The 14,804-nt window shown below is 30.7% G+C and overlaps 1 protein-coding gene across 3 annotated transcripts in view; it reads left to right on the forward strand.

Moving 5' to 3' along the window:
• LOC140062298 (uncharacterized) overlaps positions 1-14,804 on the forward strand; it is a 59,212-nt gene that overhangs the window by 19,423 nt on the left and 24,985 nt on the right. Inside the window, exon 1 of one of the 3 annotated variants that reach the window (XM_072108472.1) lies at positions 7,335-9,022. The exons of the other annotated variants lie outside the window; for them this stretch is intronic. Within the exon in view, the coding sequence (XP_071964573.1) occupies positions 8,935-9,022 (88 nt within the window). The 5' untranslated portion in view covers positions 7,335-8,934. Of the gene's footprint in view, positions 1-7,334; positions 9,023-14,804 lie in introns of those variants that run through there. 3 annotated transcript variants of the gene reach the window in all.

Genomic DNA, 14,804 nt, shown 5'->3' on the forward strand with positions numbered 1-14,804 from the left:
TTGATTAATTAACTACTACTGCATTAAACAATTTTCTTAAGTTTAATACAGATATCTGCAATTTATTTTTTGGCATGATCTCCATATAACCTAGCAACTTCATCAATCATTGTTGATAAAAAGAAAATAACTAAAAACTGCTAATCAACAATAATAATACTTTATTTATATTTATTCATTTTAGTAAATAATAACTTTCTATTCTAATTTAGAAATCAAGTCAGTTGTCTTTAGTTTGTTGTATTTTCTATTTTAATTGGGATTTAGATTGCACAACCTAATGCTAAAGATTGCCATGTGACGACAGCGTTACGGCCATTTGCACATGCTTACAAACCAACTTTTGTTGTGATTGCTTCTGCAACTATGCCAAATTGTTATATGGTAGTACAGTTGAGGCGCAATCACAACACCGCTTGCTGCGACAGGCATTAGAATGGTCTACTAAAACTGGTGGTAGCAAAATTCATTTAGTATCCTTATATTTCGTAGAAGTTGGAAGAAATTAGACATGAAACTAGCATGGTCATTTAATAAAAAATAATGATGTGAAGTGTGAAAGGTCAAAGGTTAAGTGCCATTTTGGGAAAGGTCGGTCTTTCTCTCGTTACATTGTCCTTTAAAGAGGATGATATTGTCCTTAAAAAAGGATGATAAGCTGTTGGTTCTGTGCATGAAAAAGAAAATAGAACTGTACATTATTCGGGCAGGGGATTATTGTCTCAATGCCTATGTGGTTTTCGTGTGTCCATAAATGGCCTAATCCTATGACATGACCATCTAAGCATTAATGCATACAGGCACATAATGATATTATTACTAGACTACATAGTTCATTAATATTTAGATACCACACTAGTTTATTATCTAGTGGTTAGATTTTCGGTTTCTTGTCAAGTTTTCACTCATTTGATTTTATATTTAATTTATAAAAAAAAAGAATTTTTCTATACTATTGACTAATAATGCTACAAAACAATTATAATAAATTTCCCAGTTTAAACAAAAAAAACTGCCAATAAAACTGCTGTTAATCTTGTCTTTTACATTTACAAGTAAATTCCAGATTTTATTGATAAATGCTTTTTGATCAAAACTGACGCTAACCACATTGACTTGAAAATTTAGTATTCCAATGCTTTTATTAAATGCTAATTTTAAATTTCCTCTTCTTCTGGCAACAAAACCATTTGATTTTGTTCATTGTTGAAACTAACCATCAAAGTTTGATTATAAGATTTTAAATTCTTAATCATAATAATTTTCCATTTAGCAAATTTTATTGTTTATATTTTGTTTTTGTTATTTTGTAACTAACAAGAACATTTTGACAATATTCAAACAATATAGGACATTTTGTATTTCGCTTTTTTTTTTATATTAAAGAACCTTTTCAAACAATTATTTATGGACATTCAACAAAATGTGCATACCACCATCAAGTTGTTTTGGCCCTACATGCCAAAAACTTATACAAGTGAGAAAATGATAAGACAAAAATTGATATTGAAGAAGATACTATCCTAACTCTTCGCACCCTTTCCTGTATATTCCATTATTTAATATGTCTGATCATGGTTTGTGCATCGGTATAAGATATCTACACAACGATGTACGAGGCCTGTCAGCTGTTAGTCTAACATGAAAGGCGGACAGTGTTACCACATCAGATCTACATGTAGTAACAGTTTTAGGTGAGGAGGTAGTTGCAATCGACATCATGCCTTTGTTCCGGTAATTGGTCTTGAAGCCCGCGTTGCCCTGGTGAGATTTGACACATTGAGCTAGGAGTTGTTAATTGATTAGTGAACTAGTTACGAGGGCTGTCACAGCACTTACAACATCATGCTGTTGCTAAAGGATGATGTTGCAAGCAGCCATTGTAAGCTAGCTGCGTAAGAAATGATGCTGTAGCTAGCCAGAGTAGGCTAGCAAACATTGTAATCTTGTGGTGGCTGCTTAACTTTCAATATGGGCAACTTAACTTCTAAAATTTGCATTGGGTTTTTGCAAACATGGTCTATGCAAAATATGATATTGAGAGGACTCTGTGATTGGTCCTAAATCTGTATTTAATATTTCATACAAAAAAGTTGCATTTAATTTAAACCATAACTAATTATTTTAAATTGTTTAATTGTTATATATCATATATTATATTTATATTTACCTTTTAATTTATATATAACTTGTAATACTTGTATATTATACCAGTTTATATTTTATAACTTTTAATAACAAACACACTATGACATTATGTATAAATAATGTATAATATAATAATTATGCAACATTTATTGTATTTATTATTATACCATGGAGGAATTTAATTATTTCCTCCATGATATTACAAACTCACAACAATTAATATCATTCTGTATGTTTCTCTAAATCATATCCAATTTAGATTTCATTCCGTTTCCTTGAGCTTTGTTTTTCTAGTACGTTAGTATAGTGTTTTTCAACTAGTTGCATAGTTGAAGTATTCTCACTGACCTTTGTGGAAGGGATAGCAGTGAAGCTTGCTGTTTAATCGTTCGTGGTTGAATCTGATTTACAACTTTACCATTTGCAATGAAGTATGTTTAGCGGCTTGCTTTATAAAAATGTGAAATGAATTCATCTGTCTGAATTTTTCTTCAATCTACACTTCCAGACACAGCAGATGGATATAGGCACACTTATCCAGACATACTATTTATTCACTTATTTAACCAGAAACATCTATCCAGGCACTTATGCTCCTATCCAGGGACTTATGCTCCTATCCAGGGACTTGAACATCTATCCAGGGACTAAAATCTTGCTTTCAAGCATTTACATCCAGGGTACTTGTATATGTCCAGGTACTTGCACATACATCCAGGTATTTGCACTAATATAACTAGGTACTTCCACATTTATCCAGGTACTTTCCACATATATCCAGGTACTTGAAATTATATCAAGGTTCTTGCATATATCAGATAAATCCATGTACTATACTTGTAGGCCTACATGTATCCAGTTAACTTTATACAATATCCAGATATTTCCACAAAATACAGGTACCTTTCACCAATTTACTTTTTATCAAATTAGAGTCTTTCACATTTAATACTACTACTAGTATCACACAATATTACCATTTTTAAATGGGAAAAAGTTATAATAAATTATTTTGTATAAAAATAATTTGAATGGCAACTAAAAATTGTTATATTAAACACATTAATAGGGTTCAGTTCGACTTTAGACGCTCTATACTTTACTGCTACCAATAGGCCTTTCATTGACTTTATCACTGATTGATGTATATATCAACTATCAGTCTTATGTAAACAATTTTGGGACTCAAATTCTGTTTATACCAATAACACAAAATGATTTGTCATTTTCAACCTTCAAGACTTAAGTAATATTAGGTTCATGTTTTTATAATACTTTAATGGTGATAGTAGTTTGGGGATGATTGTTATTTTCTATTGAAATTTACCAGACCATTTAAGAAAAAAAACGTACTTAATTACTTTTGCTAAATTTCACCTAAAGGAATTGATACTGTAGAAAACCAAGCTATGGAGTAGTGGCTTAAGAGATAGAGTTTTATGTGCACATTCATATTTTGTTGCAGGCCTGTCCAACTGTCTTAGTATTTTGTTTATTTTAGGCTCATATGATCATTTTCTTCCTTTCGTTTTGAGTGTCGTTCTTGCTCCCTCACTCCCCGGTTCCATCATTCACCTACTGCGTGATGCCTACAACAACTGTTTAGACGTTCTTTGTGTAGGTGCGACTGTTCCTGGCTGGAAATTACCCATTGCTGGCTTAGGGGTATCTCCTTACACCCATGGTATGTGAAGCACACTTCAGGATTCTGGACCTCCTGGCAAACTTATTAACATAATGAGCCTGGCGCGTGCCCTGGCTAAAAATACATGTGATGTCATAGTATTATAGATAGTGAAGTATAGTACTCTGTGTTGTAATTTATCTTGGCCTCTGAGTTCTATTTGATACAAGTTTTTAATGGCCAACATAAATCTTGGATTGGCTCCAGACAAGGTGTGAAAACTACACACATACTACCTGTCTTATTATTTAATCAGTTTTTATGACTAAAGAATTGTTGATAAACATATAATACAGGTAAAAAGTTGAACTAATAATCAGTGCATCATTAATGTACATACTGTACTTTGTATAGCACCCTCTACAAAGCAAGATTTTTCATTTTTATCAGATAGATAGGCCAGTTTACAACTCCCTAGATAGGCTTAGAAATAAAATTATCGTTACAAGTAGCAATAGTTCAGTCATTAGTACATCACCAAAAACAGCAAAAACATAAGATTAGAACATGATGACTGGAAGTATATACTACTGACTGAGCAACTTAATATTTTCTTATTTTATCAAAACTATTTAGTAAATATGTTGGTATAACATATAAGTTCTTATTTTATTTTACATAGTTTATAAATATTTATCCACTAAGAAACTTTTTAAGTTTAGTTTCTAATTTAATTATTCACATTTTTTAGTTTCTAATTTAATTATTCATATTATTTGTGAATGTTCTAGTATATTAGTTCGTACAGTACTCATTTAAAGATGTATTGTCCCCCAAAATTATGAAAAATAAAGATTTTTTTAAATCGGACTTTGAATAGGCCATTTTGCAGTTTTAATGAAGTTGTTCACTTCCATAAGAAAAAAAACGGGGAAAAAAAATTATTTCACCTATAAAAAGACAAAATAAACAGTTAAATTACCCAAAAACTCATTGTCTTCCAGACAATTTGACCATTTTTTGCTTTAAATTACATTTTTCTCAGGTAAATAAATTTTTTTCAGACCCAATTTTTTGTGAGAGTGAATAACTATTATGTGACATTAAAATAACATATTCAACAAAAAAAATTTAAAAAATATTTTTTTAGGGGGACAATATATCTTTAACTTAAAATTAAATAAGAATTAATTGCTCCATAGTTTATTTACCTACTTTATTCTTCAAAACTTGATAGTATAATAATTGAATTATTCATATTATTTGTGAATGTTCTAGTATATTAGTTCGTACAGTACTCATTTCACTAAAAATAAGTAATAATTAATTGCTCCATAGTTTATTTATCCATTTTATTCTTCAAAGCTTGATAGTGTAATAATATAATTGTTCAAATTATGAAAGAATGTTCTGATAGTTAAATAGTTACTTAATATTTCACTTAAAATTAAGTAATTAATTCATTGGTTCATAGAGTTAAACTTTGCTCTGATAGCCTTGAGTTAATTTGCTTGTTTCCTTTTATTATCAAATACATTAGTCATTCAAGTGTTAGAATAATTAACCATAATTATCTTAATTAATAGCAATAATAATTAGCTTGATATCCTGATAATAGTATGTCTAGCACCTAATTAGTAATTATAACTATTTATTTAGGATTTATTTTTGTTTGTAATCTATACTTCCTTTATTTGTGATAATATACACCATTATCAAATGATCAGGATACTTCACAGATAGGTTAGACTTTGTTGATGCAAAATTGCCATGATTGTCTAAAAGACCATGCAACACAAACTGTTGTTAAGATGCATCTACAAGAATCGCCCCCTTTGAATGTCATCAAACCAATTTTAATTCTGTTAAAAGATTTTCTTTTAAAAGGTTCAAACTTACTTGGTTTTTATAATATTCTTAATGCATAAAACTGAGTTTGTATTGACCCTATTTAGTAACCTATTTTTGGTTATATATATGATTTAGTTGAAATAAACAATGTTCAACATCCAATTTCAAAACGTGAATCAATCACATTTTTATAATATCTGATGATTTAATGTTGTTTCTTCATTGCTGCATTCCTCTATTGCAAAAAAAACGCATAGAATACTTCATATTTGCTTGGCGAATAACATCTTCCAAAAATGGTAATACTTGTAAAATTATTTTTGTTTTTAAAATATTTATTTAAAGCATTACCCTTGAAGTGAACATTCATACTCATAAATATGATTTTTTAAAATAATAAACCATTATTATTGTTATTAGGATACATTAATGATTGGAAAAAATGAAATATAATATAGTTATGGTACTTTTGAACTTGTTGCGGCCGAGATCAATAAACAAGTTATCATTCTATTTGGTTATATTATGTGTTTACCTCTAAAGGTATTTTGTTTTTCCAACATCCACTTTCCCAAAACACCTTTGGGAAAAAAGTCTGGTTGTGGTGAGAGGTTCTGGCGTTTAGTCTGATTTCAGAAGAGATTTACTATATTTCACTATCCAAGATTTGTTTTCTCTTTTATGTTTCAACTTTAAACTCATTTCGTTACTTAAAAGATTTTGATTCTGTTATTAAAAATCTATTTAAGGAACATTTAGACCTTTTTTGAATGTGTTATTCTCTACCTTTTTAGTTTAAGACCAAAGCATTTAATTATTCTGAGGCTATTTTACTTTTTACCTACAACAAACACTTTATTTCATAAAGGTATAGTTGTTGAAAACTGTTGATGAAAATCTATTTAGTTAGTCCTAACTTTTTGACTCTGAAGGAATGTGTAGAATTTTGTCCGAAATTTTAAGAGCCTGATTTGTTGATAAAACTAGATGGTTACCTGGCAACATTTCCTATCGGTGGGCAAGCCAAATAAATATGCAAGACTAAAGATATTTATCTGTGTTCCATCTGGTCTTTTAATAATGTCAAATGTTTTTTAACTTTAAAAAAATTATTATTTTAAGGTTAATTTGTCATAAAACCATTGATCAAAACAAAATGTCAGTTTTGTTGGTTTATTTTATTTCTTGTCATTGTAAACTACGAATAATTAAATATACTACTCCAATATGTTTTTTTTAAAGTTATATTCCAAAACATTGTAGATTTTCCAAACAAAACTACAGCATACAATTATCAGATGCAGGTGATTTTCTATTAATTTTAGGGTCTGTTTCTGCTGCATATCGAACAAACCGTAATTATTTCAAAATAGATTTAAAATGTAATTTTGTAAATTTAACCAGATTAATATAAATTTAGGATAATGAATGCATTATCCCTTATATGAAGTTAAAACATTTGATTGATTGGTTCCTAAGAAATTAAAAATAATTGTTTTGTCTTTTATTATTTTAATATAAATGTTTAATATCCTGTTGCAAGTTCACCACATACTATGACAAATGTTCTTATCTAATAATTCAATTGGTAGTTGCACAAGACATCTCCACAAGACAGGTTTTAGAAAAGAATCAGTAGGGGTACAAAACTGGAAAAACTGTCCAATCACAGCTTCTTATTCCACTTTGCTATGACTACTACTACTAGTAATATTTGACCAATCATAGCTTCCGGTTTCACTGTTGCTATAGCCTGTCAGTAATTCAGTTAATTTTATCATGACTTTTTAGAAGAGAGAAAAAAAAAGAAACAAGCATCAGAATGTATCTTCAGCTGCTGTAAAAGAGCCTCCTTGGGTCGACTGTCAATCATCTCCATGACAACAACTAAAGCAATTGCTTTCAGTTGTGTCATCCTCTAAATTGAGAATGTATTGGAATTTGATTGGTTCAGAAGTTATAGTGGGTGATACTGATTTGTGATTGGTCAATGCCATAATTTTTTAGATGATAGTTGATGTTAGCTAGAAGTGAAGTTGGTGTATAAGCAGATACTAAAAGTGTAAGCCATACTGTTTACATCTTGCCCAGCTTCAGAATGCCAATTTAAACTTGACTATTAGACCATTCTTATGGCTATGGAGCATGTATAAATAAACTTCCATAGGACTAGAGTGACAACTGCAGAATTTTGTTTATTGCTGTTTGATGCTACTTTGACGAGTTAATATAAATGTAGAAACTTCCTAACTAGTTTATATTTACATGATTTGAAATATTCATAATAGAAATGTTATGTGTAGGCCTACAATAAAAACTTGCAATTTAATAAAGTTTGTTTAGGACATTAACAAATGTAATAGATGTAATGTTGCGTTGCCCAAATTCTGGACTCGATGAAATACATTCACTAAATTAAGAAATTGGTGATTTAAACTTGTGTTAAAACTTATCATTGTATCAATCTTTTAAAGACTACATGCTAATTATCGGGTAAATTGATTACTTGTACAGTAAGGATAAAATTGTGTTCTGCCCCTGGCAATATCTTAACACTTGAGTTGGTAAAAAGGTGGCTTGTTGTTATCAAACTTGAATATTGATGAACAACTTCAAATGTCACTGTTAGCTTTGATCTCCACCAGTAATGATAAGGTTGCACCCCTCATGAATCTGGCCACGTGTGGGCCATCACTCCTGGCTTCTGATTGGCTAAAGCCGCACGAGCCTCACTGATGACATGGAGTGTATAAACATAAGGTCATCAAGACAGCTGTTATTGAAAGAGTTGTAGTAATAGATTAGCAAGTTTGCCAGGGTACCAGTGTTGGTGAAGTTTTTTTCACTTTTAAATGGGACAGCAATTCCATCTGAGAGGAGTGCATAACTTTTTTCTCCTACTTTGCTGAAAACTTTTTGAATGGGACAATTTTTCCAAGCTGAAGTTATTTTTTTTATTTCTGGCTTTGCTAAAACTTATTCTTTTTAGTTGGTGAAACTTACTAAGATGTGGAACTGATTTCAATAGTTGTCTCGACTATACACACATTTTATCCTCTGTTTTTTCTCTGGAGAATGCATCGTTGTATTGCAATGTAACATCGCGCTTCTTTTAAATACGGGACCAACATTTTTCCGGAGTCTACAGTGTCTTTTTTCCTTTATAAACAGGAGTCTATGAAACTATTTTTTCCAGAATTCTTTACAGTTCTTTTTCTACATTCCATTATTTTGTTCAAATCTAGCGAAGTTTTTAGAAGATTCCATAATTTCATTCCATATATTTTCATTCTGGGAAGAAAGGAAATTCAATGTTCATGACTCGTAAACGCCCACGAAAACCAACTAGTAGAAAAAACGGAGCTCCCAAGGAGAAAAAAGTGAAAAAGGACAAAAAATGTAAGTTTCAACAAAACAATGACTAGGCTTATATTATAATCAATATATACAATTATATAATTACATATTTTCTTATTTAATATTTTTGACTTTTGAGAAACCTGGTTATTAATTTTAACATACGGTATACTGTGTTTGGTAGAATGTCAACTCTAAATTATTAGTGAATGCCTAAATAGGCCTATTTCAAGATAATTTAACAAACTGTGAACAGCAACTTTGAAGCAACTTCTTGCCGTACTTTGTATTAAAAATTAGGCCTACAACAAATTGAATGTCTCAGTTGTTACTCTCCCCTGTGGCATTTCTAGTGCCATTTTCACCTTTTGGTAGAGTTTTTCTTAAATTCCCACAATTTTACGTCAAATCTATAATTGTGTAAATACAGCTGTTATTTTGATGAATTGATATAAAAATCTGATGACTGTTGATTGGTAGTTGACTATTTCGTTTTGGTGTTTTTCTCCTTTTTCATTCTCATTTTGTAGCAACTTTCATTGTACTATCATTGCAATATTGTGAATCATTAAATTGATATGTTTGTCATAGTCTCTGTTTGTTTCATTTTGGTAATGTGAAGAATGTTGACAACTGCTCGTTGTTTCCTAACACTGGTTTTTATTAAATCTATAGTAACTTCCAATACAAACTGAATGATGATATCATGTCATTTTTTTCTGAAGAGTATATCTTTGGACTGGAGGGCTTCTACCACAAATAAATGATTCAATTTTTGTTTAATGTACATGAATAAAAGAACTTTAGAAATTCACGGTATTTTACTCTCTGAAACCTAGAACATTACCATAAATTATCAGCATGTGATCACAAAAAAGTGCCTTAGCAAATCCCTCAAATAAGTATTTACGAAAAGTAGTTTAAATTCTCTTGTTATCTGTTGTCATGCTCTTCTGTTGAAGGTTATTCTTATCTCAGTGTTTAACTTGGCTTTGATGGTTCGTTATTACTTAATATTACGAGTCCTTCTGTGACCTTACAGAAAACTACATTTTTTCACTACTACTGTACTTGAGTTTTTATGTACTGGAACTTTAGAGGCTCCACCACATTTTCAAAATTTCAAAATTAATTCTAAGACAAGTTATAGAAAAATTTCAACTTGATAGTATGATAAGAAAACATTTTATGAGCTTATAGAATATTTAAATTACAATATTAATATTGTGATATGAACTTTACTTTAGAAGTCATTGTTAAATTATATCAACAAATATTAAATGATTGAAATATTATTGTTTCTAATATTATACAAGATTGCATTTGACCTCTTAGATTAAGTATTGTTGCATAAACAATTTTTTGTGATGTTTTTACATATGTCATTATCATTGCTAACTGTTATTTACTTAAGTTAATTCATCAAGTTGACTTTGTATATATAGTAAGTTGAAATAATATATTTTGACAAGGAAGGACGAAGCTGCTGAGCGGTTTGGATGACGTCAAATCCAACAGGCAGGTAGAACAAAGACCGAGTGCACATCGTGCTTCTCACAGAGGGAGTGATTTGTACCTTCGTATTTCTTGTTTACATTTCTCCGTTGTCACTCGTAATGCTCTGTGTTTTTGATGAGATATAAAAACAATGGTTTGATTGGGCCACAGGAATCGTAGATGTGTGGTTAAGCGTGTGCTGTAGGACACCATGGTGGTTTAGACCTGCTCAGCATCTTGATAAGAGGTTGTACCTATAAGGCCGTTTGTTTAGGTGTTTATGTAAAAAGATTTGTTATAAATCCTTTTATAATCCCCGTGGGGTAGATGAAGATTAGTATGCCATCTCTGTATCTGATAACAAGACAACTATCATTGATATTTGTTCTATGTCTGTCATTTATGTTAAAGGTAAAAAGTGAAGGTGAGCGGTGTATACATGTGATAGAATGTGTTTAGTTTTCCACTTATAAAATCGTCTCTTTACTATCTATAATTTTTCTCGAAAACCAACCATGAGAAATGGCAACTTTACATTATATCAGATACTTTTGCAACCAGATCCATCCATCGTCATATTCAATTAGAAATTAACTTTTATTGTACCTAGTTTAAGAGGTGGCAATGTAAATTCAAAACATACTGTATATTCCAACATGAATGTGAAATGTTTGTTACTCTGCCATACCATTTATTCTTTCCAAATCAAAAGAAGCATTTCAGAGACATACTGTACTAGTAGCCAAACACTTCACTCCTTCCAAATTAACTTTCCTTTAACTATCTATAATTCTTGTCGAAACCAACCATGAGAAATGCCAACTTTACATTTTATCAGTTACTTTTGCAACAAGACTGCTTTGTCTTTTTTGTCAATTCCAAATTAACTTACAATTGTTTTACTCGAAAACCACCTGCCAAACAAGTATAGCTTTTTACCCAAATATGACCAAAGTATAGAAATAAATAGCATTCATTAAACAGCCTGAAATTTAATTTATCTGTTTGAGAATTTACAGACTTTCCTGAAATTATTGTTGCTTTTTGGTATCCAATTAGTTCAAACTTCTTGCACGCATTGATTTTTACAAACCATTTAATTGTCTAATTTGATACTGGTGACTTTGAAATGTTGCCTAGTTATTGTTTCTTGGTAACTTAACAGTTTAATTGTTTTACTGTTGTGACTTTCCCAATACCGGACTATAATTTATATCTGAAATCTAGAAACCTTTGCTTAGCAATGTATTCAGTTTCTATAGTTAAAGTGTAATATTAATTGACCATTTAGTAGAATCATAACTAACTAGTTAGTTAGCAAGGTAATTATATAAATTTATTAGCAACATAATGTGTGGCTTGGTGTCGTTATATAATACTTTATAGCAATGTCAAGAATTGGTAAAACTATATCTTATTTCAAGTGTACTACATCCATAGTACTCTATGTGGTGTTATGTCATAATTTAAAACGCTATATAAATTACTATAGTTTATCCTAAACTCCTAATTGCAATTATTATAATTGTCTTACTTCATTAATGATTAATATTGGTTAATAACGCATTGAAATTGAATACAAAAATAACCTTTTAGCTGAAATTACAAACACTAGAAAATGAGTGGGCTCTGATTAAATCATTTCCCTGATTTGCAGCAAAGTTATTGGCATAACATTGTAGAATAGCATTTAAATTAGTAGAGAAAATCCAATTTGGATGACAAGCCGTTGACGGAGACCAACAGGCTTGGCTGGTATTACTAGAGGGTGGTAGTTCAGAAATACGAAGACCTAACCATCAGGTGTAAATGCCAGCTACCAACTGTCAAAATCAGGAAAGGATCTGTTAACAGAGGAATGTGGCTTTATTGTAAACAAGAATACCTAAAAATTGTCTGCTAGATGGCTGTTTTATTTACTTGACATTCAACCTTCTTCGTAAAGAAAAATATGCCTAAGATTGTTTGTCAGATGGCTGTTGCATTTTAATTTTAGAATCCCTCTGAACAAAAAACAATATATAGCAAAAAATGTCCGCTAAATATGGTTTAATTTTCTGTAGTTTATTTTCAACACTGATTGAAAGCTTGGCAACCACATTACCAATTCTAAATTTGATTTGATTTTCATTAGATATTTCTTTTGTGGTAGAAGCATTACTTTGTTTAAAAAATAGGAAAATGTAGTCTAGAAAGTCTACTAATTACCTGTTCTTCTACAAAACCAACAAACTACAGACAATTTTCCAGATGTGTCCTTGAATTTAGCTATAGGTATTCTATCACGCAATCTCCAAAATTTAATTTTACACGTAGAAGAGGAATTAAACAGTTCCCTTTCATATCTAAATCAGTTAGAGCATCTTCCGAGTTTCTATGGCAACTAAACAGATGTGCAGTTTTGTCGGCGAATGGTTTGTTGGGATGATTTTTGTGAGGTTCATTAAATTAGCATTAGCATCAGGTGGTTATATCTCAGGTAGATTGTTTTTCGCTGATCTTGTCATATCTCATCCATGATGTTTTTCAGGACATCTTTGATTGAATTAGTCAGCTGTTGAATGGTTCACAGCGACTGGGGTTAATATATTCATCTAAGGTCATTTAAATATGGGCTAAAGGAGCATTATGAGTTAAGTTCAAATCGTCAAGTCAATTCGCAAAACATTATTAATTAAAATCATAAATAACGAAAACTCTTCAGGATGTTTATGCATGGATGAATGTGTTTATGTTGACAATATTTCTTTAAATGTTAACATCCTCCTTACTCATGCCTTCATTCTCATTAGTCATAATTTATCGTTTTGATAACTTATTATCTACTTTTGTGACTTTAATTAACTTAAGTTTGTACTTGATTAGCTAACTAGCTTAATTAAGTTAAATTACTTTTTCCACCAATCTTACACGAAATTAAGTTTTGTTTTTAATTTGTAACACCAATTACAGCAGGCCATGAGCCAAGCTGGCTTTTATCTCATTTTAATTAGATAAAAATGGTCTGTCTAGAAAAGAAAAAAAAATTTGTTGGAATTTTTTATTTGGCTTTACTTACTTTACTTTAAATTAATCAAACACCATTGGTTTCTTCTGGAATATTGACGGAAAAATGGCATTGAATGAATATGGTATCTTTGTCCTTCAGATGTGATCTTAAGCTTTTGTAAATAATATACAAATTAATGCTAATAATATACAAGTTTAATTTTTTTGTTAGCTATCTGTACCTGTTATTACCATGACATGTTGTTTTGTCTGAAAATAAAGGTATACATATTTGTAACCTAACCTGTTAAATATACCCTAAAGAGGAAACTACTGTATGCTGAGGGCTAAAACACAACAAATATCCTACCGATGGTTGTTATTTTTTATCTACCTTACCTAAAGAGTTAAAACCAAAAAAGTATCATTACACCTTGTCTAATATGATAATTGCAATCTGTTCAAAAGGTGCACTGCATTAGATTCAACTTGGGAATAATTTGAACCCAAATAACTGGTATGTTTTGGCTTTCTGGCTGTGAATTTGTCCTTCTAGTTCTAATTTTGTACGCTTCCAACGGAGTTGAGCATTAGAATTTAGTTTATTTTACCAAAACTTATATTCCCAGTGGAAGATACTATTAGAAAATGTGAAAACAATAAGTTTGTTCCACCGGAAGAATTGTACCACTTTCTGCAATTTTATCCCTGATAATACTCTCAAAACCTTTTTAAAAATAGGTTTGGCCTGCCTCGTGCTTGTCGTGTGCCTGTGACATCTCTCTTGAAGACCCTGTCGTACACTATCATGACCCTTGCTAAATCTATTTATCATAATCTAACTTATAATGTGTGTAGGAATTTCAAATCGGCCCACGCTTATCGGCTGCCTGTCAAGCTATGGGCTCATCAATCAAATCAATCCCCAACAGCTCTTATATCTGATGATGAGACTCAATAAGGGACCATATCAGTAAAATACACATGCAGTCTTTTACTGCAGTAATTGCAGTAACTTCAGGAAATTAGTTTATTTAAACCAAAATATTAGCAATATTAGCAACAATCCTTTTAATGTAATTCTTCATTGTCAATAAACTGGACAGGTTGTGTCAAAAGGAAACCTAGTTTTGCTTTACAACGCCCTGCTCAAGCAGATACTGCCTATTATTTATATTTCAAGAAAAATACAGTGTAATATACTCACCAACGTTATTTCATTTTATTGTATTTTACAATATTTATTTCAAGAAATCTGCAGTAACTGCAGAAGTGTATATTTGACACAATCCCTAAGACATTGTCATTACTAAATAACACATTGCTTTACAGGTGTGTC

This window comes from Antedon mediterranea, chromosome 1, assembly GCF_964355755.1.
Source record: "Antedon mediterranea chromosome 1, ecAntMedi1.1, whole genome shotgun sequence".
Classification (NCBI taxonomy): domain Eukaryota; kingdom Metazoa; phylum Echinodermata; class Crinoidea; order Comatulida; family Antedonidae; genus Antedon; species Antedon mediterranea.